This window comes from Macaca nemestrina, chromosome 19 (assembly GCF_043159975.1).
Source record: "Macaca nemestrina isolate mMacNem1 chromosome 19, mMacNem.hap1, whole genome shotgun sequence".
NCBI lineage: Eukaryota > Metazoa > Chordata > Mammalia > Primates > Cercopithecidae > Macaca > Macaca nemestrina.
Genome location: NC_092143.1, coordinates 80,256,276 through 80,279,575, shown reverse-complemented (window position 1 = coordinate 80,279,575; position 23,300 = coordinate 80,256,276). Strand labels below are relative to the sequence as shown.

Sequence of the window (23,300 nt, the reverse complement as noted above, 5' to 3'; positions counted from 1 at the left end):
GAAAGAAAGAAAGAAAAAAGAACAGCTCACAATACCATGCGGCCGTCACGTAAAATTGTGTTAACAAAGAAACATTAAGCTATGAGAAAATGCTAATGTTTGAAGTTTAGAGGAAAAGAATAGAATTCAAAATCATACAAACTTTCACAATTTTATAAAGTTAAAAATTGTTTAAAAAAAGATCTCTCTCTCTCTCTCTCTAAAGCTGGTACAGAGACAACCTTTCCGAAAAACAGTTTGGCAGTATCGATTGAGAGCCTTAAATATATTTTTATTCTTGGACTAAATTATTCCATTGCTAAGAGTTTAACCTAAAGAAATATCAGCAGTATACACGGGTATCTATGCCCAACGAGGTACATCATAACATTATTTATTTATGTGTTGTTTTGTTTTGTTTTTTGAGACAAGAGTCTCACTCTGTCACCCACGTTGGAGTGCAATGGCATAATCTCGTCTCACTGCAACCTTTGCCTCCCGGGTTCAAGTGACTTTCCTGCCTCAGCCTCCCAAGGTAGCTGGGACTGCAGGTGTGCATTACCATGCCTGGCTAATTTTGCATTTTTAGTAGAGATGGGGTTTCACCATGTTGGCCAGGCTGGTCTTGAACTCCTGACTTCAGGTGATCCACCTGCCTTGGCCTCCCAAAGTGCTGGGATTACAGGCATGAGCCACCATGTCTAGCCTCATAACATTATTTATAAAAGTACAAAAGTATTTAAACAACCTAAATGCCTGAAGTGAAAAATACAACCATTAAAAATTGTTTTTAAAGACTATTTAATGGTATGAAATTCACAAAATGATGTTGAATAAATAACGCATACACACACTTATACAGGAAAAGGGCTGGAAGAAAATAACAAAGTGTTTACAGGAGTTACCTCTAAGAGGTAGATTATGGGTTTTTAAAATATTTTTCCTTATGATTTTTTTCATTCTCAGTTGTTTATGATGAGTATATAATACCTGTATAATCAGAAAAAATATTTTCAACATGTTTTTGAAGATTATGTGACACTGTAAAAAATGTTCAAAATACATTAAGTAGAATACAGAGTAAAAAAAACTGTATGTACCCTAAGATTCCTAGTTTCATGAATTTTGTGTTCTTCGAGTTTTTTAGAGTGAACATGAACTTTTTTTTTTGGAACAGTATTTCACGCTGTTGCCCTGGCTGGAGTAGAGTGGCGCAGTCCTGGCTCACTGCAGCCCCGACCTCCAGGTCTCAGGGGATCCTCCTGCCTCAGCCTCCCAAGTAGCTAGGACTCCAGGCACACGCCACCACACCCAGTTAATTTTTGTATTTTTTTGTAGAGACCAAGTTTCACCCTGTGGCCCAGGCTGGTCTTGAACTCCTGGGCTCAAATGATCCACCCACGTCAGCCTTCCAAAGTGCTGGGATTATAGGCAGGAGCCACCACGCCCCGTCGCACACGAACTTTTATAATCAAAACAATTAGATTTTAATCTTGTCTGTGTCACAATTAAAGTTGAGTCACCTGTCTAAGCCCCTATTGCACAACTGCCTGCTTCTATTGAGGTCCCTTTGGTTGCAAGACTCGGAAACCCAACCAGCCTGGCTTAAGCTCAAAGGAGGGGTGAGGTGAGGATTGCAACACTCAGCAAATACAAATACAGGATGCCAGTTCAAGTTGATGTTCAGATAAAGAACTAATAAATTTTTAGTATACACATGCCCCAAGTATTGCACGGGGCATACTTGTATTATACCCTAATTGTTTACAAGTTAACAGTCATCACTTGGCAGCCTGACTCAGTTTCCCAGAGGCTGGCAATCAGCCATGAAAAAGAATAAGGAGGACCTAAGTGAACTGGGAATGTATGTTGTGGCTTGTTAGGTAAAGTATGATACGTTTTCATTTTTAGAAATTATCTACTTGTGTACCTGAATGTCCACAGAAAGTACTTATGAGAAATATGTTAAACATGCACTTTGGACTCTAAATATTGGTTATGTAAATTGAAGAATGGCGGATTGAAGAGCTAGCAAAATCCTCTGACTTCACTTTCTATTTTATATATTTCTGTACAGGATAAATTTGTTCATAATGTTTAAAACTAAGACATAATGTTTAAATTAATAACAGTTTTTTAGAGCATTTTTAGTTTACAGGAAAAACTAAGCAGAAAGTGTAGAGAGTTTCCATAGACCGTTGACCCTTGAACATGGGTTTGAATGGCATGGGCCCACTTCTAAGTCGATCTCTTCTGCCTTTCCCACCCTCAAGCCAGCAAGACCAACCCCTCCTCTTCCTGCTCCTCCTCAGCTGACTCAATGTGAAGACAATGAGGATAAAGACCTTTATGATGGTCCATTTCCACTTAATGAATAGTAAATGTATTTTCTCTTCCTTATGATTTTCTTAGTAATGTTTTCTTTTATCTAGCTTACTTTATTGTGAGAATGCAGTATATAATACATATCACATACAAAATATACGTGAATTGACTATGTTCTCCATAAGGCTTCAGGTCAATGGTTGGGTATTAGCAGGTAAGTTTTGGGGGAGTCAAAAGTTATACATAGGTCTGGGCACAGTGGCTCACACCTGTAATCCCAGCACTTTGGGAGGCCAAGGCGGGTGGATCACCTGAGGTCAGGAGTTCAAGACCAGCCTGGCCAACATGGTGAAACCCTGTCCCTACTAAAAATACACAAATTAGCTGGGCATGGTGGCATGCACCTGTAATCCCAGCTACTTGGGAGGCTGAGGCAGAAGAATCGCTTGAACTCGAGAGGCGGAGGTTGCGGTGAGCCGAGACTGTGCCACTGCACTCCAGCCTGGGTGACAGAGCCAGACTTTTGAGCCAAGAACCGTTTCAGAAAAAAAAAGTTATAGGTGGTTTTTCAACTATTCAGGTGTCAGCACCCTTAATCCCCGAGTTGTTCAAGGGTCAATTGTAATACACAAGGTTTTTAAAACTCCAAACCACCGAAATGCATTTACTAGACAAAAGACTGTCAACTGTATTTGTCTCCAAAATGGTACCAGCAATCCATCCCCCCCACTCCCTCCAGGCACACATGGGTCCTCCCACCACAAGGCAGCCTGTGTCTCCTCCCCCTTTAATCTGGGCTGGCACAGCAACTTTCTTTGACCAAGAGATTATGACCAAAATTACGTAACCACCCTATTTATGATGCTTATACCTATGCTTAACACCTAGAAGCTTGTCATTTTTGTGTACTGCCCATAATTTGTGGTATGAGTATGTACTGTCTTTTTACTTTAAAAAACGTCATGACAAAAGAAATTTATTTAAAAAAATTTTTAAACAAAAGTTTAGAAAGTAGAAGGCACAAATCTCCATCTTCCGGAACCATACTTCACAGTTAATCACTCTTATCAGTTCTGCTTTTTATTATTAAAAACACACACACAGAGACACAAAGTGAAAAATAAGAGAGAGAGAAAAAAAGTACATTCCAGAGCAGAGTGGAAAGAATCTCTTCCATAAAAAGTATACCTATCATACAAGCGCCTATGTTGGGAGACAATTCTTGATGGTCTCTCACACCGTGTACATCTTGCAAGTAAACACTTTTTTCTGGATTGTGTTTTCAAGGATGCTTGTACACGTTGAGTATCCCTTATTCAAAATGCTTGGTACCAGAAGTATTTCGAATTTTGGATTGATTTATTTATTTGAGATGGAGTCTCGCTCTGTTGCCCAGGCTGGAGTGCAGTGGTACAATCTCAGCAACCACCACTTTCTCTTGCCTCAGCCTCCCGAGTAGCTGGGACTATAGGCGCGCGCCACCACATCTGGCTAATTTTTGTATTTTTAGTAGAAACGGGGTTTCACCATGTTGGCCAGGCTAGTCTTGAACTTCTGATCTCATGTGATCTGCCCACCTAGGCCTCCCAAAGAGCTAGAATTACAGGCATGAACCACCGCTCCTGGCTGGATATACAGATTTTTAATTTTGCAATAATTGCATTATACTTACCTAGTTGAGCATCCCCAAACTGAAATTCCAAAATCTGAAATATCCCAATGAGCATTTTGAGTATCACCTTTGAGCGTCATGTTGGCACTCAAAAGTTTCAGATTTGGGAGCATTCTGGGTTTCAAGTTTTTGGATTAGGGATGATCAACCTGCAGAGCAAGCATCCTTGGAGGGGAAGAGTCTCTTTCTCTAGCTGAGGACAGACATGCTCACTGCCCTATGTAGAAGATTTGGGTTCCTTCAGCTTGGGGTTCCTCTCCCGTCACACAACCTCCTGCATGTGAGGTCTCTGACTCTAATGTCACCCTATGGAAATTTGGACCGGGGGAACCAATGCAAAATGCGAATACTCTGGCCATTGCTATTGCCTCTGTCTCTGCCCCGGGGGGCTTCTGTCTTCTGCCAGCATCCCTGAAACGGAGTCAGGCTAACACGTCACAACTGTTAACTTGTTAACAAGTTGCAGGCTGCAATTAGGGTAAAATGTCAGACCCTTCCTAATTCTTGATATTTTCATGAGTATGTTTCTTTAAGTCATTTTTAAACTACAAAATGTGGGTTTTCTCAGCTACACAGTTCCAACCACTGGCCTATCAGCCAAGTACTCTTGAGCATCTATTTATTCCCCACCATGATTTTTCTCCACTTCTGATACCATCTCCCGTTCTCAACAATCCTACGGGTTTCCCAAAACATACAGACAGACAGACATTGCCTGCAAAGACTTGATATCCTCAGGGTGAAAAATAAGCAGGCACTTCCCAAACAGCAGAGCCAAAGCACATGCTGCCAAAGAGCCCACTGGAAAGGGGAGATGCACAGGAAAACACTTTTGCACCCCAGCTCAGGAGAATTTAACAATGCACTTCCACCCCTCCCCACACATGAGAGTGGAAATGCTGGCATTAGGTAATTCCAGAAAAGGGGCTGGGCACAGTGACCCATGCCTGTAATCTCAACACTTTGGGAAGCGAGGCAGGTGGATTGCTTTCAGTCAGGAGTTCAAGACCAGCCTCACCAACATGGTGAAACCCCATCTCTACTAAAAATACAAAAAAATTAGCCAGGTGTGGTGGCGCACACCTGTAATCCCAGCTGCTCAGGAGGCTGAGGCAGGAGAATCCACCCTGGAGGTGGAGGCTGCAGTGAGCCAAGATCACCCCATTGCACTCCAGTCTGGGCAACATGACAGAGCAACACTCAGTCTCAAGAAAAAAAAAAAAAAAAAGATAATCCCAGAAAAGGAAAGTCAATCTGCTCCACAGACTTTCCAGACAGTGGTGAGGTATGGGTGGATGGCATTTCCAGGGTTTACTAGCAGGCAACTTAAAGCAGAACCACCAGGGTTTTGCTCTGTGTATCGTCTTCCATCTGGAAATAACGCCTCCAAGATTTGCAGAATAATGCTCTTGGAGATCAAGGAAATGACCTTGGGAGGTAGCATGAGGAAGGTTGACTAGGAAAAAAAATGACTGACAGGGACAGTAAGCCTGGGCACATACTCAGAAGTCCCTGAATCTCTGTCAGTCTACAGCTGGGATCGATTCTCACTGGCTGGGATGAAAACTGTGGTCCTGGCTGAAGGCTCAGGCACAGACAGAGTGGCCATTCTGATGCTGTGAAAGGAAGCAACGTGAAAGAGAACGACATAGAGGAACTTACCCAATAGTAGGGCTGATGTTGTGGTCAAAGTGATCCTGGACAAATCGACACACAATGCTTGATTTCCCAACCCCAGTGTCCTAGAAAAGAAGGAGGACACAACCATGAAGACGAAGGGAGGCAACTCTGACCTCACAGATAACCAGAGGACAGGACTGGCTATTTCTGGTTGATGAGACTGGGAGAGGGAGTGGGGGGATATTGTCATCTATTTCTTACCAGTATTTTCTATAATCACACTGTACTGCTTTCACAGAAAGAAAAGAAGTATGGTAAAAATAAGTTTCAGAAACATGTCTGACATGTATGCAATATTTAACCAAAAATGAGCATGTTCACCTTGGATGTATTTTCAGAAATTTTGAAATCTTGGGAGGGGTCTAGAGAAGAAGTACGCGAACACACCACATTGTTTAGGCAGAAAGAATTCACTCTGTTCAAAACCTTGCATTCAAAAGACACGTAATCTGTTTCTCTAGGTATCATCCTATACGACCTATTAATTCTAATTTCTACGTTTCTAGCATTTTCTCTCTAGAATCTGATGGTTGGGTAATAACTGCCAAAGTCTGCTTAGTTATAGGATGGTCTTGTCTCAGTTCTTTCTCTCTTAAATAATTCTTTAAAGCTGATTAGGGCAAGGGTCCAATTACACAGTGGGAACTGAACACACACATTTATACCCACCTCCTTCCAAAGCCCTTGTAAAGTGGTTTACGAAACGAAAGACACAAATTCACAAGGTCAAAGAGATAGGAAAAGAGACAACACCAGACAAGTGATATCAACAAAATCCAGGAGGACAAGCGATCCCTGAGAATCAGGAAGCTGAAGCCAAACTGCTGGCAGGGAGAGAAGCCAGTAAAGCAGCAAGCCAAGTCATGCCATAGAATCTCAGAAAACATCAAGCATTGGAGGGCACGGCTGAAAACAGATCAGTTGAAAGGCCGCACAACAACACACCCTTGGAGCCCCAGGCCACACGACCAGGGTCAGAGCTTTACTCGCCAGGAAGCCTGCATGAGACCGAGCTGGGCTTGGGGACATCAGGCACAGGTAAGGGAGGGGCCAGGTGCTGTTCACCCTACGCTGGATAAGCCCACACAGAAGCAGTGAGGGCTTCCCTTTAGGTTAGAGAAAAAAAGCTCTAGAGTTCCTGATATTTGGGATCCCCTAATCAAAGGCCATGTGTGCAGCAGTTGACAAACCCCAATACAAACACAGCTTTCAACTTCTATTTTTAACTTTTTCAATATAAACGCTCACTAAGAAATACCAGACATTTATATGCTCCCCTCCACACACACACACACAAAAGAACAGGATGCTATTTTAAAAGATCATTCAGAGAATAAAACTAATCTCTTAGAAATTTAAAATATGGCTAGGTGTAGTGGCTGACACCTGCGGTCCCAGCATTTTGGAAGGCCAAAGCAGGATGAACACTTGAGGCCAGGAGTTCAAGACCAGCCTGGGCAACACAGCAAGACCCCTGACTACAAAAAAATGTAAAAATTAGCCAGGTGTGGTGACATGGGCATGTAGTCCCAGCCATGTGGGAGGCTGAGACAGGAAGATTGCTTGACCCCAGGAGTTCAAGGGTGCAGTGAGCAATGATTGTACCGTTGCACTCAGCCTGGGTGACAGAGTGAGACTCTATCTCAAAAAAAAAAAAAAAAATTAAAAATATGATGGTAGAAATTAAAATTTCAAAGAGGAGTTAGAAAATAAAGTCAGGAAGTGCCCAAGAAGTAGAAGAAAGTAGGAAAAAGCATCTGCCCTCAGTTGCTAATGGCTTCTGTTCTGAGAGAGGCAGGAAGGGCAGAGGACACAGGACCCGAGGCTTTATCAACACAGATCGCCATCGCCAACATGTTCCTACTGAAAGGACCACGGAGGCGTTCTGAAAACTATAAACAAAGGGGAAACAAGTCATTTATCGAGGGAAGGAAAAAATCGTTGATTCGGTTCTCTTACATTAAAAGAATAAATTTGAAAGCCAAAAGATCAAGGACAAAATGTTGAAATTCAGAGAAACGTGGTTTTATTCAGACACTGAAATATGAAATGGGATTTGAAATACCAGCTGGCAATCTGAATTATTTTTACTCCTTCTCAGTCCTGTGTTTGGGGGACAATTCCAGCAAACCTGGGGCAACAGGGGACTTGGCTTTTAACACTCATCTGAAAATCCCTCTCCAGAAGGTCTCGCCTCCCAAGGAGAGCAGCCTGCACTGACTCTGAGCCCTAACAAACACGGCGCCAAAGCTGCTGTTTACCTGCATCGTGCAGATCGATGTACAGAGTTCAAAGAGGTGACCGCAGAATTAAAACATCAGCTCATGAGATGCCAATCGATGCCGCTGCTATTTCTGAGCTGCACCCCAAGTATGGATTCTGGCTCATGTTCCCTCGCAGTCCCCCAAACTGCAACTCTTTTCATCTCAGTTGTTCTTAAGACCCCCTGTGGAGGAGCAAATCCTTGCCAGGCTTTATAGCCCACATAACCCCCAAGAAACTGGACACTGAGGAACGGTGACAGCCTGCCCTGCCCTGCCCTTGAAGATTAGGAGAACGCCCCTTGTGGCAGGCAGTACACTTTCATGAGGCCAACTGATTCCTACAAACTGCCAAGAAGGCAGGGTGGGCACCTCTCCCCAACACCGACCACTCTCATTTCTACCTTTCTCCATCGCAGTTTAGGAATTCTCTTTCTCAGGGCTCCTCCATTCATTCGTTCATTCTTCACTCACCCAACAAGCATTCCCCAAACCCTCCCTTTCCCATGCCAACAGCAGGCTAGACCCCACTGGTGGGGAGATACCGTTCCACCCTCCCTGGCCTCCATGGGTTCTTAAGCAGGGCCAGGCACACGGCAGAAGGACCAGGCACACGGCAGGGGGACCAGCACGCAGCGGTGGGACGGGGCTGCCTCACCTGTGGCCCCCCTGAGCTCAGGAGACACCTCTCGATTTACTCCTTTTTTCCTTCCTTGAAATCCAGGCTCACCCTATCACCCAGCGAGAAACCTGGCTGGGTTTTTGTCTGCCCTGGGGCCTTCCTCCTTAGGCTGCAGGCGCTTGCTCAGTTCCCTCACATGCCCTCGGGGCGCAGGGCTGCGGGTGCATCTTCTCAGTGGGGGCACTGCTCTGGAGAACACCCCTTTGGAATCTATCATTTAGTGTCCCAAGGGATGTGCTCAAAACAATGGACACAAGTCTCAAAGCAGCCAACAAACAAATCCTGCAAGGCCAGCCCCAAAACGCCCTTGCAGGTGGAAAAGGAAAAAACCCCTTCACAGTGCTCAGTGTTCCGCTCTACTCATCATCCTCTACAAAGGGCTCAAGCGCCAGCGCTAACTTGTCTGAATAGTGACAGCAGCAAGTCTGCTCAAATTTAGATTTAAGCACTGATTTTTCAGTCAAACAACCCAGTCACTGTTTCTTTATTTTAAAACATTTTAACTTTCACCTCTTTTATAATGCACTCTCAAATGTACACTCTTACACACCTGATAGGAAAGAAATAACAGGACAAAAGGATAGACAAAGTTTTAGTTTGTCTCAGAAAAGGAAACATTTCTACAAAGAACACCACCATCGAATCCTCTGTGACCCATGGCTTGGGACCGCTCAAGTGGATGCAGCTCCCCACCTCCAGGGCGACTGCTGTTCCTCGGCCGGCCACCAGGGGCACACCCTACCCGCGGTTTGCTGAGGACAAGCCAGGAGCCAGGCTAACGAGTCACACCCCGCGCTGGGACTGCCCTTCCCCGCAGGAAGCTCGCGGGGGCTGTGACACACACACAAAGAACGCGCCAGGGGAATCGTGGCTGTCGCACGTGAAGACACAGAGGTAGGACTCAGAAGAGAGAATGAAGCCTACTGGGTGAAGAAGGAGCCTTGGAAGAGAGACCCAGGACCAGAGTGGCCTGTCTTTAGGGCCACACTGATGGAAACCCGTCTATGCATACATTTTTCCATTTCATAAAATTCTGAGAATACCACATGCCATCTTGTTCAGTCCCCTCATTTTGGTCAAAAGGAAACTGTGTGACTTCCTCAAGGTCACATAGCTGGTTGGTAGAGTCAGAACCAAACTTTTGAGTCCTAGTCAAAACCTCTTAAGGCTCTTACTAGGTTAAATCAACTTCTCTGCTAAGTGAACGTTTTTCCTTTATTTTTTTAAGAGGCAGGGTCTTGCTCTGTCACTCAGGCTGGAATACAGTAGTGCAATCATAGCTCACTGCAGCCTCGAACTCCTGGGCTCAAGTGAGTCTCTTGCTTCAGCCTCTCCAGTAGCCGAGACTACAGGTGTGCACTACCACACCCAGCTAATTTTAAATGTTAGGAGTTTTTTGCAGAGACAAGATCTTGCTATGTGGGCCAGGCTAACACAAACTCCTGGGCTCAAGCGATCCTCCCACCTCAGTCTCCCAAAATGCTGGGATTACAGGCGTGAGTCACCATACCAGCCTAAATTTCTTTTAAAAAAAAAAAAAAAAGTCAAATTTCTAGAACTCACAAGTACTTTATTAGTGCTTTCTGGTTTCACGTTGCATAGCTCAAGTTAGTCATAGCCTGACAGGCTCTGAATATAGCCGCTGCAGCCTTAACAGTAATGAAAGAGGCTCAAATTATTGACTGGTGGGGAGACATTAGAATAAACCCAATTCTGACTCCAGAACCTGAAATAAAGTATAGTAAAACCCTACCTGTGGGCCTGATAGTGTTTCATTGTATACTCATTTATATAGTTGGTATCAGAGAGGTGCTCATGCCCAGTAATTGGTTCCATCTATTTCCTGGGAAATGGATCCCTCATATGAGATTCCTCTCTGAGAACAACTTATTCTGAAATGACAAGCTCTGCTGTTTGAATTGTCACACTTATTAATTACATGTAAATCTATAATTATGAAATCAGGAACCACAGCCTCTTGGCTGCTGCCACACAAAACGCTAGGCACCAACAATCCATGCAAACCAAGCACTAATACTTGATTCATTCCTGGACTCCTTCAAGCTTCCTACCCCTCCAGATTAACAATTATACTTCCCAGTACAAAAAGGAGCTGGTACCATTCCTTTTGAAACTATTCCAAACAACAGAAAAAGAGGGACTCCTCCCTATCTCATTTTATGAGGCCAGCATCATCCTGATACCAAAACCTGGCAGAGACACAACAAAAAAAGAAAATTTCAGGCCCATATCCCTGATGAACATCGATGCAAAAATCCTCAATAAAATACTGGCAAACTGAATCCAACAGCATAGCAAAAAGCTTATCCACCATAATCAAGTCGGTTTTATCCTCGGGATGCAAGGCTGGTTCAACATACGCAAATCAGTAAACATAATCCATCACATAAACAGAACCAAAGATAAAAACCACATGATATTATTATCTCAATAGATGCAGAAAAGGACTTTGATAAAATTCAACACGCCTTCATGCTGAAAACTCTCAATAAACTAGGTATTGATGGAATGTATCTCAAAATAATAAGAGCTATTTATGACAAACTCTCAGCCAGTATCACACTGAATGAGCAAAAGCTGGAAGCATTCCCTTTGAAAACTGGCACAAGACAGGGATGCCCTCTCTCACCACTCCTATTCAACATAGTATTGGAAGTTCTAGCCAGGGCAACCAGGCAAGAGAAAGAAATAAAGGGTATTCAGATAGGAAGACAGGAAGTCAAATTGTCTCTGTTTGCAGATGACATGATTGTATATTTAGAAAACCCCACTTTCTCAGTCCAAAATCTACTTAAGTTGATAAGCAACTTCAGCAAAGTCTCAGGATACAAAATCAGTGTGGAAAACTCACAAGCATTTTTATACACCAATAATAAACAGAGAACCAAATCATGAGTGAACTCCCATTCACAATTGCTACAAAGAGAATAAAATACCTAGAAATACAACTTACAAGGGATATGAAGGACCTCGTCAAAGAGAACTACAAACCACTGCTCAACGAAATAAGAGAGGACACATACAAATGGAAAAACATTTCATGCTTATGGACAGGAAGAATCAATATTGTGAAAATGGCCATACTGCCCGAAGTAATTTACAGATTCAATGCTATCCCCTTCAAGCTACCAATGACTTTCTTCACAGAATTAGAAAAAACTACTTTAAATTTCATGTGGAACAAAAAAAGAGCCCATATAGCCAAGACAATCCTAAGCAAAAGGAACAAAGCTGGAGGCATCACACTACCTGACTTCAAACTATACTACAAGGCTACAGGAACCAAAACAGCATGGTACTGGTACCAAAACAGATATGTAGACCAATGGAACAGAACGGAGGCCTCAAATATAATGCCACACATCTAAAAACATCTGATCTTTGAAAAACCTGACAAAAACAAGCAATAGGAAAAGGATTTCCTATTTAATAAATGGTGTTGGGAAAACTGGCTAGCCATATGTAGAAAACTGAAACTGGACCCCTTCCTTACACCTTATACAAAAGTTAACTCAAGACAGATTAAAGACTTAAACGTAAGACCTAAAACCATAAAAACCCTAGAATAAAACCTAGGCAATACCATTCAGGACATAGGCATGGACAAAGACTTCATGACTAAAACACCAAAAGCAATGGCAACAAAAGCCAAAATTGACAAATGGAATCTAATTAAACTAAAGAACTTCTGCACAGCAAAAGAAACTATCAGCAGAGTGAACAGGCAACTTACAGAATGGGAGAAAAATTTTGCAATCTATCCATCTGACAAAGGGCTAATATCCAGAATCTACAAAGAACTTAAACAAATTTACGAGGAAAAAAAAAAAAAAACCCATCAAAAAGTGGGCAAAGGATATGAACAGACACTTCTCAAAAAAAGACATTTATGTGGCCAACAAACATATGAAAAAAAGCTCATTATCACTGGTCATTAGAGAAATGCAAATCAAAACCACAATGAAATACCATCTCACACCAGTTAGAATGGCGATCATTAAAAAGCCAGGAAACAACAGATGCTGAAGAGGATGTGGAGAAATAAGAATGCTTTGACACTGTTGGTGGGAGTATAAATTAGTTCAAACATTGTGGAAGACAGTGTAGCAATTCCTCAAGGATCTAGAGCCAGAAATACCATTTGATCCAGCAATCCCATGACTGGGTATATACACAAGGGATTATAAATCATTCTACTATAAAGACACATGCACACATATGTTTATTGCAGCACTGTTCACAATAGCAAAGACTTGGAACCAACCCAAATGCCCATCAATGATAGACTTGATAAAGAAAATGTGGCACATATACACCATGGAATACTATGAAGCCATAAAAGAGGATGAGTTCATGTCCTTTGCAGGGACACGGATGAAGCTGGAAACCATCATTCTCAGCAAACTAACACAGGAACAGAAAACCAAACACTGCATGTTCTCACTCATAAGTGGGAGTTGAACAATGAGATCACATGGACACAGGGAGGGGAGCATCACACACTGGGGCCTGTTGCGGGGTGGGGGGCTAGGAGAGGGATAGCATTAGGAGAAATACCTAATGTAGATGACGGATTGATGGGTGCAGCAAACCACCATGGTACGTGTATACCTATGTAACCAACCTGCATGTTCTGCACATGTACCCCAGAACTTAAAGTATAATAATAATAATAATAATAATTTAAAAAAAGAATGATACCTCCCAGGCAAATAGATCGAGACTACTTAATCCTGCTCTCATGGCAGACATCAGTAATCAATTCAAGACACATTATCTTATTGAACCTGAAAAGGGCCTTAAAATCTTTTCAACCCCACCCTCAGGGAATAATTGTGATTCCATCAAAGTGGGCACTGAGAAGGAAAGGCTGTCCCCTCTGGTCTCTCTTCACAACATCCACCATACTCCTACGGACGCCTTCACTCCAAACTCACTAAGCACTGCTCCACAGACTTTCAGAAATCTTCAGGTGATGAGGTGTCTTAGGAAACTGGTAAGGAATATACATTGCTGATAACATTATAAATCAACATGATTCTTATGGACAGGAAATAACTAACAAGACCCGTAAACTCAGGGATTCCATTCCTCAGAATGCAGTTAAATAAGAAAAAAAAAAAAAAAACTAAGCACAAAAATTACGGCATACATGGTAGTCTTTCAAACCTTGAGTTCATTCTTCTCAGAATGTTCAGAAAGACAGAGAATATGATTTGCCTACAATGTACACTACAGAACTGACTCTGTGCGTCACATCCCATTGGGGGTCACCTGATAATTCCAGCATCTCTTTCTAGTCTTGGAATCAGAGTTAACCTATATGACAAGGATTTTTGTGTTTATTTTTTTATTCAGTCATCCATTTAGTTAAATGTTTAGACTTTAAGGCTTACATACTTCTTTTTGTTTGTTTTGGTTTGGGGTTTTGTTTGTTTGTTTTGATACAAGAGCTCACTCTGTCACCCAGGCTGGAGTACAGTGGCACAATATCGGCTCACTGCAACCTGCTCCTTCCAGGCTCAAGCAATCCTCCTGTCTCAGCCTCCCAAGTAGCTAAGACTGCAGGTGCACACCACCATGCTAGGCTAATTTTTTATTTTTATTTTGGCAGAGATGAGGTGTCATTATATTGCCCAGGCTGGTCTCAAACTCCTGGCCTCAAGCGATCCCCACCTCAGCCTCCCAAAGTGCTGAGATTACCGGCATGAGCCAAGCGCCCAGCTGCATGAGCCAAGCGCCCAGCCACATGCTTCTGAAACGTCTTCAGCGTCTTCAGCATTGACAAGGAGTTCAGTTAGGGAATTCAGGAGGCCTGTACAGAGCAGCAGACCTTGTGGGCAGAAAGAAATAACATAAAGAGAGAAACAGGCAGAACTGTGCATGATTAACAGTTTGGACTGTTCTGACTCCAAAGGTGACCAAAAGAAGTAGAGGTCCCATTAGGCACCTTGGACACCAGCACACACACCCCACCCACCCTGCCTCAGCCTGCCCCGCCTGCCAGGCAGGTGGCCTTGTGTGGAGATGCCTGCAAGGGAAGGCAGTGCATAGTAATGAGGGCAGTGCCACGCTTGCCTGGCTCGCCCACTCCGGGGGCAGATGGAGCTGGCAGATGCAGAGATGAGGTCATGTAGGAAGGCACCTTCACATCTTGGAGCAGGACGGTGCCTCGGCCCTGTCTGGAAAGAGTGAGAGCCCAGCCCCCGGGCCCTGGCCTTAGCAGTTCAGGCCAGGGTTACTGGATGGCTACTCCTCCCCTTTCTACAGCCCAAAAACCAGGGTCAACTCAAGAGCAGAAGACAAACGGCTCAGGATGCTTAATCCAGGAAGCGCTGCACCTGCCCTTTTCGATTTCAAAGAAACCCCACAGAAATATGGCACAAATTCCATATTAACCCACAAAGCACTTTTTTGAAGCTTTGCCTAAGGGGAAGAGAATATATTCCTCCAACCTACTCTCCCCCACCCCCTACACCCGGCCCCCTGCACTAGGTTTGTTACAAAGCAATCAACAGAAAATCCCAATCCTACATATCCAACAAGAGCCTCGGGTCCCCAAAGTGAAGTATCCTATCAGTCCGCCGGACCAAAGACTGGAGGTTTTTTTTTTTGTTTTTTGTTTTTTGTTTTTGAGACGGAGTCTCGCTCTGTCACCCAGGCTGGAGTGCAGTGGCGGATCTCAGCTCACTGCAAGCTCCGCCTCCTGGGTTCAAGCCATTCTCCTGCCTCAGCCTCCCGAGTAGCTGGGACTGCAGGCGCCCGCCACCTCACCTGGCTAGTTTTTTGTATTTTTTAGTAGAGACGAGGTTTCACGGGGTTAGCCAGGATGGTCTCGATCTCCTGACCTCGTGATCCGCCCGTCTCGGCCTCCCAAAGTGCTGGGATTACAGGCTTGAGCCACCGCGCACTGACCATCACTCCTAAAACTACCAGCGAACTCCCTGGAGAGCTCCAATTCATTCCTCACTTGATTCTCTGTCTAGGCCTCCCTTTGCATCAAAGAGAACGGACGTACTTTTGCACGTGGATCCCATTCCAGGGGCTTATCAGATTACGGACTTACTGGGCCTGTCTGCTCTGGGCTGTAAAATACTATGCTGGTGGTATAAAATAATTCCTCTCACCTCAAGCACTTTTCACCAGAGGGAAAAAGGTATGATTTTTACAAGTCACAGTAACCACTACCAAAAAAGAAGTGCCATAAAAGCAGAAAACGTTATCAAACTCAAGTCCATCCTGTGCTGTTTTTATTACCACAACATTCTGTAAGATTCCTTTTGGAGGTGTTGAGAGCAGATTTCACTCAAGCAGAGTAAATCTCAGTCCTCACACGCTGTTGCAGGAAAAACTGAGGTAGCAATGCAAGAAAATGCAGCTCCAGGCCTGTTACGCCAGACTTCGTTTCGTCTGTCTACCTCATGAGGGAACATATTCCTTACGGAAGTAAATTTAAACTAATACATGGCATAAGTGAGCTCAAGTATTTAGATTAATGCCCCGTGGACATTAGTGAGCATAGCTTGGAAATGTCCACAGTTCCCTCCATGAAAGAATCAGAAGCCCATATACAGAGAAGAAGGTGCCACATTTGAGATACAAAAATATGGCCCGTGCACCCATGTTCACACACTTATCTCACTTGGTCCTCACAGCAGCCCTTTGTCAGGGGAGGACAGATGACTTCATCCTCAATTCCCGCATAAGGAAAACACGGATTCTCCGAGTGGGCCTGTAACTAGTAAGGGTAGAGTCAAGACTCAGACAAGACTCAGACTTCCCATTTCCCATATCCACTGCCCTGTTCGCCAGCCGAACCATCTCTCCAGGAGGCACGCACAAATGCACGCACGAATTCATCCGCTGATTCACCGCCCGTGCAGTCAGCAGCACGCAAGGACGGGATAAAAAGATTATGTCCTGATTCCTGCAGTGAGGACACTTACAAATGAGACTTAAACTTTACAAAGGAATCAAAGGCAGAAGGTTAGGGTGACAGTGACCGAACTAATTGTACAGGCAATCCCCACTCCATCAACTGGATTGCTGATGGCTGAGTTCCAAGCGAGCATTTGTTGGCTACGCATGTGAAACTAAGATATGCGTTTTTCCATTGAACTGATGCTGTAAATAAAGAACGATTATATCCCAAGCTTGCTGAGCTACAGCACTCTACAGTGGACACCCACATTCATTGACTACATTGTTTCCATAGGAAAACTTACTCTAATTTCGTATCAGATTTCAACCAGTGTGAACCCAACTCCAGGCCTTCAGTAGAAGCAGAAGCACCAGGACTGTAAGATCTGTGGTGAACAAAAGGCCTAGTGGATTTGGACTCTCACAAACTGCTATCAGTGTAAATCTTCCACAGGAGCAAAGATGAGCAAAATAATAATATCGATGATGAGAAAAGCTGACATTTACTAACCATATAAAAAGTTCTGGGCACCAAGCTAAGCAATTCCTATGGAAAAGTACCAGCTATTATCTCTTTAGACATTGTTTCTGCTCCATTCAGTCTCTTCTATCCTACTGGAACTCCAGTTATGCCTACATTAAACTTTTTCACCATATATATATACACACACATATATATATATATATATCTTATTGTTTTCTTTATTTTCTATCTCTCTGAGTTTCTCTGAGTTTGGAGATTTTCTTCCAGTTTTTTCTACAGATGTATCAAATATGATAACCCTATTTATAGATTTCCTAATATCAATTATTATAGTTTTCAGTTATAAATGTTTCATTTTATTCATTTTCTAGTTTTCAATTCCTTGATGAATTTTTAAATCTTGATTTTTATTTCCTTGAACATATTAAACATTCATCTTTTAAAGTCCATGTCTGATAATCTCATTCTTCAGATTCTCTGTGGGTCTGCTTCTATTGTCTGTTGAAAGGTTTTCATTTGAGTTGCCTTGTCTCCTCATCTCTCTGGTCATGTTTGATTAGGCCTTAGCATAAGTTTAAAGGAAGAAATTAAAGCAACTTGTCCAACGACACATGTTAAGGCCAGGACACTTTTCAGATCTTTTCAGACTCTGAGATGAAGGTTTAAAAAGAACAGAGGGTCTTGATGCTGGGACATCATCCACCCTAAAGAAACTGTTCCTAATAAGAAAATATTTGTAATATTTAAAAACACTGTCTCTTTCTGCTACTGTTAAATTTATTTTTCTCTCATTCGTGCAGAGCTGGCCCATCTGGTGGATTCCCAAGTTCAGCAATCTTTCAGCCACTGAGTGTTCTAGCCTCAATGCTGGTGGCTCCTCTACCCTGCTGGTGGAAAGGAAACCCCGGCTGCTGAGTTCTAGGAAAGCCAGGGCCACTGACATTATCAGGAGTGAAAAACCAAAGTGCCAGAGGCTCCATGTCTCTCCTAGCCCAGCTCTTAAGGAAGACCACACCACCGCTCTCTCCTCCTCCCCTGCTCTTCCGATCAGTTAAAGAAGGAACACGACTCTTAAATGGGGAAGAAGAGCAAGTTCCATAACTCCTTCAGTTCCGTTTTTCTTATAATAGCCCCACTGCTTCTTGGCATTTCCAGAGAGCAGTTTGTCCCAGTGTACAAACTCCGTGCAGCTAAGCAGAAATAGAGAATGTGGTCTTAACTGTTAAAAAAATAATTAACGTGGTTTCTTTTTTTTTTTTTTAGATTATAAAAACTTCCTCTTTAATCAAGGCTTTTAACATGAACAGATTTCTTGAATAAAATGTAAAGTTTCCAGTACACTGAAACATAAATCCACAAGTCACCACACATACAACACCCGGCAGGAAAAAAACAAAAACAGCAAGTTTACATGATCTCTGGTAAGAGCCATGGTCTCAAACTCAGATGCTTCCTCCATCTGCCAAGTGTGTTCTGGATACAGAGCACATCGTGGCTTCTGGGGTCACACTCAGCTGAGGCTGTGGGTCCACAGAGCACTCATCTGGCTGGGCTATGGTGGTGGTGGCTCTACTCAAGAAGCAAAGCAGTTACCAGCACATTCAAACAGTGTATTGAACATCTTTTAAATATCAAAGTGAGAAACAAGAAGGCAACATAATAATATTATCAGAAAGATGTTAGGAAGTAAGGACAGCTGTGTAAAGCTTGAGGCTGAAAAGTAGCTTGCCAGCTTCATTTCTTTGGCTTCTTGGGTAGCGGGCGCCGGAACAGCAAGATGTGAGGTTCTGGTTCCTGGATCATATAATGGACCCATCCCTGACTCTGCTGAATGCCAAGATTCCTCCATTCAGATTCAGACATCAAACGAGTTTTAGGGACCAGCTTGGCTATGTCCTTGGGCAGCACGACATGTCGATACTCAAACTCCTCGTCATCGTATTTGTCCGAATAGTCAATCTGTTTGTGCGACATGATCGCTCGGTCTGCTAGCCTTCAGCCCCACGCCGCCAACCTCCAAGCAACTCCCAGCAGCACCTAACGTGGTTTCTTACTTAAATCATACTTCCTATCCAAGGAACCACCTGTTTGTTTGCCGCCTTTCTTCACAAGCAACACATGTGCGAGCTCCTCACTGGGCAAGATGGGTCACTGATGAGTGGCTCAGGCACCCACCTCCCGCAGGGAGCCTCCGCAGATCAGGTGGAATAACCTCGCTTACCAAGCGAGGCACCAAGCTCCAAACTTTGGATTTGTTATTGTTACATTCTGCAATTTTTTACAAGACAATCTTTACGGTTCCTGAGTTGCATATCTAGCAGAAAAGGATGAAGAATCATGACAACTGCAGTAGGCAGCTTCTAAAGTGGCTCCCAATAATCCCCGCCTCCCAGTATTCACTCCCATATGGCCCGGACCCAATGACTCGCTCCTAAGAAATGGAATGCAGCAAAAGTGGCAGATGTCACCTCCGAGGGGGACGTTATACAAGGTACTGGGGGCCGGGCACAGTGGCTCACACATGTAATCCTAGCACTTCGGGAGGCCGAGGCGGGTGGATCACCTGAGCTCAGGAGTTTGAGACCACCCTGGCCAACATGGTGAAACCCCATCTCTACTAAAAATATTAACAATTTGCCAGGCATGGTGACGTGCACCTATAAACCCAGCTACTTGGGAGGCTGAGGCACGAGAATCATTTGAACCCGAGTGGCAGAGGTTGCAATGAGCCAAAATCATGCCACTGCACTCCAGCCTGGGTGACAGAGCGAGACTCTGTCATAAATAAATAAATAAACAAACAAACAAACAAATAAATAAATGAAAGATGCTGGTGGCCCTCTTTTTCATACTCCCTCTCTTCCTCTTGCCTGTTTGCTCTTGCAAGCTGCCATGCATGAAGAGATGCAAGGCAAGGAGCTGAGAGAGGCCTCAGGGCACATACGCAACAGGCCACCAGGAACTGCATCCTGGTGACAACCACCAAGGAGCCTGAAAGCAGACCCTGCCCCAGTTCGGTCATGAGATGACTGCAGCCCCAGCTGACACCTGTTGTAGACTTGTAAGAGATCCCCAAGCCCAAGCACCTACTAAGCCATGCCCAATTCCTGATCCACAAAAACTGTGACATAATTAGTGCATGTCGTTTTAAGCTGTTAGGTTTGGGGACAACAGCAATGGGCAATTAATTAATACAGATATAATGGAAGGTATTTAGTAAGCACTGACTCTGTCCAGGCTTGTTACATATTTAATCTTTCAACAACCCTAATGAAGTTGGGTTATCCCCATTTTGCAAATCAGGACATTAAGGTTTAGGGCAGATCAACAGTGTGAGGGGTTGATAAGAGCAAAGTTTTATAGGATTACAAGGTTCTGCTCTGCGAGCAGTAATTCTGAATATTCCTACAGAAGTCTACTCTCTGGGCTATAAGAAAGCAAAGATATTACATTGCTTTAACTGACAAAACCTATTTAGAGTGATTTAAGCACTAGCAATAAACCTACCATCAGCAAATGAAGTTAGCATGGCTGGAGACCTACCCTGTAATACAGTCATTCAGTCTACGAGTCAATCTCTAGGGAAGATATCACAGCACCCAAGATCAGAAAGAAGAGAATTGGAGATTTCAGAACTTGCTTTTAAGATCTCATTATAGACACTTCAGAGTTGCTTTGAGCAGCCATTAAAACAGCTCCCTGTGAAGTGTTATGTCGTTTTATTAAGTGCCTTTTTATCTCAGTAGAAAAACTCTCCTTCATTTGATATCATTTCCACACATTGTGACTCAATAGGGAGCCTAACACCAGGATGGGGCTGTTTCAGTTCCTCCTGTCTCACCTCCCCACTCCACGCGTCCTTAGTGGGGGCCTTGGGAACCGTGACAAGACATTTTAGGGGAAACAGGATTGTTCTTCCACCCTGCAGACTGCCCACAGCCAGGACCCTTAGTCCTGGGACCCGACAGACAGAGGGAGAAGGGAGGCACGAACACCTGCCGGAGCTCACTGCCTCATCTCTCGGCTTTAAATAACCCCACTGACCCTTCTCATAAGATCGTTCGATTTGAAATGCAGGGAAGACTAAATGAAAAAAGGATTTTTAGAAAAAGAATGAAAAAAAATTGTTCTAAAGAACAGCTGATGGCCCAGCATGGTGGCTCAGGTCTGCAATCCCAGCACTTTGGGAGGCTTACATGGGAGGACTGCTTGAGCTCAGAAGTTCGAGACCAGCCTGCGCTACATGGCAAGACCTTGTCGCTACAGAAAATAAAAAAGTAGCTGGACATGGTGGTGCAAGCCTGTAGTCCCAGCTATTTGGGAGGCTGGGGTAGGAGGATCGCTTGAGGGTGGGAGGTTGAGGTAGCAGTGAGCTGTGATTGTGCCATTACACCCCAGCTTGGGTGACTGAGTGAGACCTTATCGAAAGAAAGGACAGGACAGGACAGGAAAGAGAGAGAGGGAGAGAGGGAGAGAGGGAGAGAGGGAGAAAGAAAGAAAGAAAGAAAGAAAGAAGGAAAGAAAGAAAGAAAGAAAGAAAGAAAGAAAGAAAGAAAGAAAGAAAGAAAGAAAGAAAGAAAGAAAGAGAGAGAGAGAGAGAGAAGGAGGGAGGGAGGGAGGGAGGGAGGGAGGGAGGGAGGAAGGAAGGAAGGAAGGAAGGAAGGAAGGAAGGAAGGAAGGAAGGAAGGAAGGGAAAGGAGGGAGGGAGGGAGGGAGGAAGGAAGGAAGGAAGGAAAGGAGGGAGAAAGAAAGAAAGAAAGAAAGAAAGAAAGAAAGAAAGAAAGAAAGAAAGAAAGAAAGAAAGAAAGAAAGAAAGAGAAAGAAAGAAAGAAAGAAGCTCATTTCATTAAACAAATTCTAAAGCACCAGCGAAAATGCGGAATATGCATATCTTTAACCGAGGTTAAAAAAATAAAATTAAAATAATCTTTTTTTTAAAAAAAAAAAAAAGGAAATGTGGAATAGCAAAGGCTTCAATGCAAGGCAAGAAACAAGGATCGTTTACCCACCCTCACACTTCCCAAGAATGTGCTCACGGGGACCGCCTTAGTTAGTCTGGTGCCCCCTTTTCTCACCATGTTGTACCCTCTGAAGCGGACACAATCCTGATAGCTCATGCATCATCTGTCAGAGCCCAGCACCCCAAGATCCTCTGTGGTGCTTTCCCGTTATAAAAACTGGATGTCACTGACACTATTTCTACCACCATACAGAGGCAAAATTAAACTTTCCATTCAAGTTGAGAGACCCCACCATGTATGGAAACAGGTCTCGAAATAGCCTTGCCCTTGTCACCTCTCCTGTCTCCGTCTTGACCTCAGACAAACATTCGCCTCGTTGGTCCTCATCACCACACCTCTGGGATGAGGCTTAGAAACAGATCATAGACCTCAAGCATATAATATCCCCTAAATCGTATGGAAACCTTTGTGGGCAGGTAATTTTTTTTGGTGAGAGGGTCCCTCATGAGATTTGCAACGTAATCTATGACCTAAATAGTTTTTAAGACCTGCTAGATACGCCAGATGCTGTGGCTCACCCCTATAATCCCAACACTTTGGGAGGCTGAGGTGGGAGGATGGCTTGAAGCCAGGAGTTTGAGACCAGCCTGGACAACATAGCAAGACACTGTCTACAAAAAAATCAAAAAATTAGCTAGGCATGGTGGCATGTCCCTGGTGTCCCAGGTACATGGAAGGCTGAGACAGGAGGACTGCTTGAGCCCAGGAGGTTGAGGCTGCACTACACTCAAGCCTTAGTAACAGAGAAAGACCTTGTCTCAAAAAAAAACAAAAACAAAAAGACCCGCTGGATAGATAAATGTCCTCTAAGTGCCTTCCACTCTACATAGCCAAGTCACCATGTTTCAGGTCACCTTCCTGATGTCTGAATTCCCAAGGCAACCCTGGGTCCAAATCTTGGGAAGGACAAAGCTACTACTGCTTCTCCATCTCAAAGCCACACACTGCTTGATCTCAAAGAGTATCAATTCTGTCTAACCACCTACTGCCCTACTTCCTGTCCTACCCACCAGGGCACACTGGTTGAATTCTGCAGACGTCGTCAGTTACACTGTCTTGAGATCCCACCCACCGTGCTTCACTTTCAGAGCAGAGGCCTTGGCAGCGGTGGTCATTTTTGTAGTTGTCACCCTTGCTTTTGTCCTCGTGGCGAGAGAGGGGGGGGATGGATGAAAGGTCATGCCACACTCGCATACAGCTGAGACTCAGAATCAGATGCACCAGACCATGTCTCGCTTGTGTGACATTGGGAAGG

At 43.9% G+C, this 23,300-nt stretch overlaps 1 protein-coding gene and 1 pseudogene across 1 annotated transcript in view; both read right to left on the bottom strand.

Moving 5' to 3' along the window:
* LOC105478891 (RAB31, member RAS oncogene family) overlaps nucleotides 1-23,300 on the bottom strand; it is a 150,918-nt gene that overhangs the window by 83,412 nt on the left and 44,206 nt on the right. The window contains exon 2 of the mRNA XM_011736614.2: nucleotides 5,639-5,718. Coding sequence (XP_011734916.2) covers nucleotides 5,639-5,718 — 80 coding nt within the window. The remainder of the gene's footprint in view (nucleotides 1-5,638; nucleotides 5,719-23,300) is intronic.
* LOC139360072 (cyclin-dependent kinases regulatory subunit 1 pseudogene) lies at nucleotides 18,625-21,512 on the bottom strand (annotated as a pseudogene).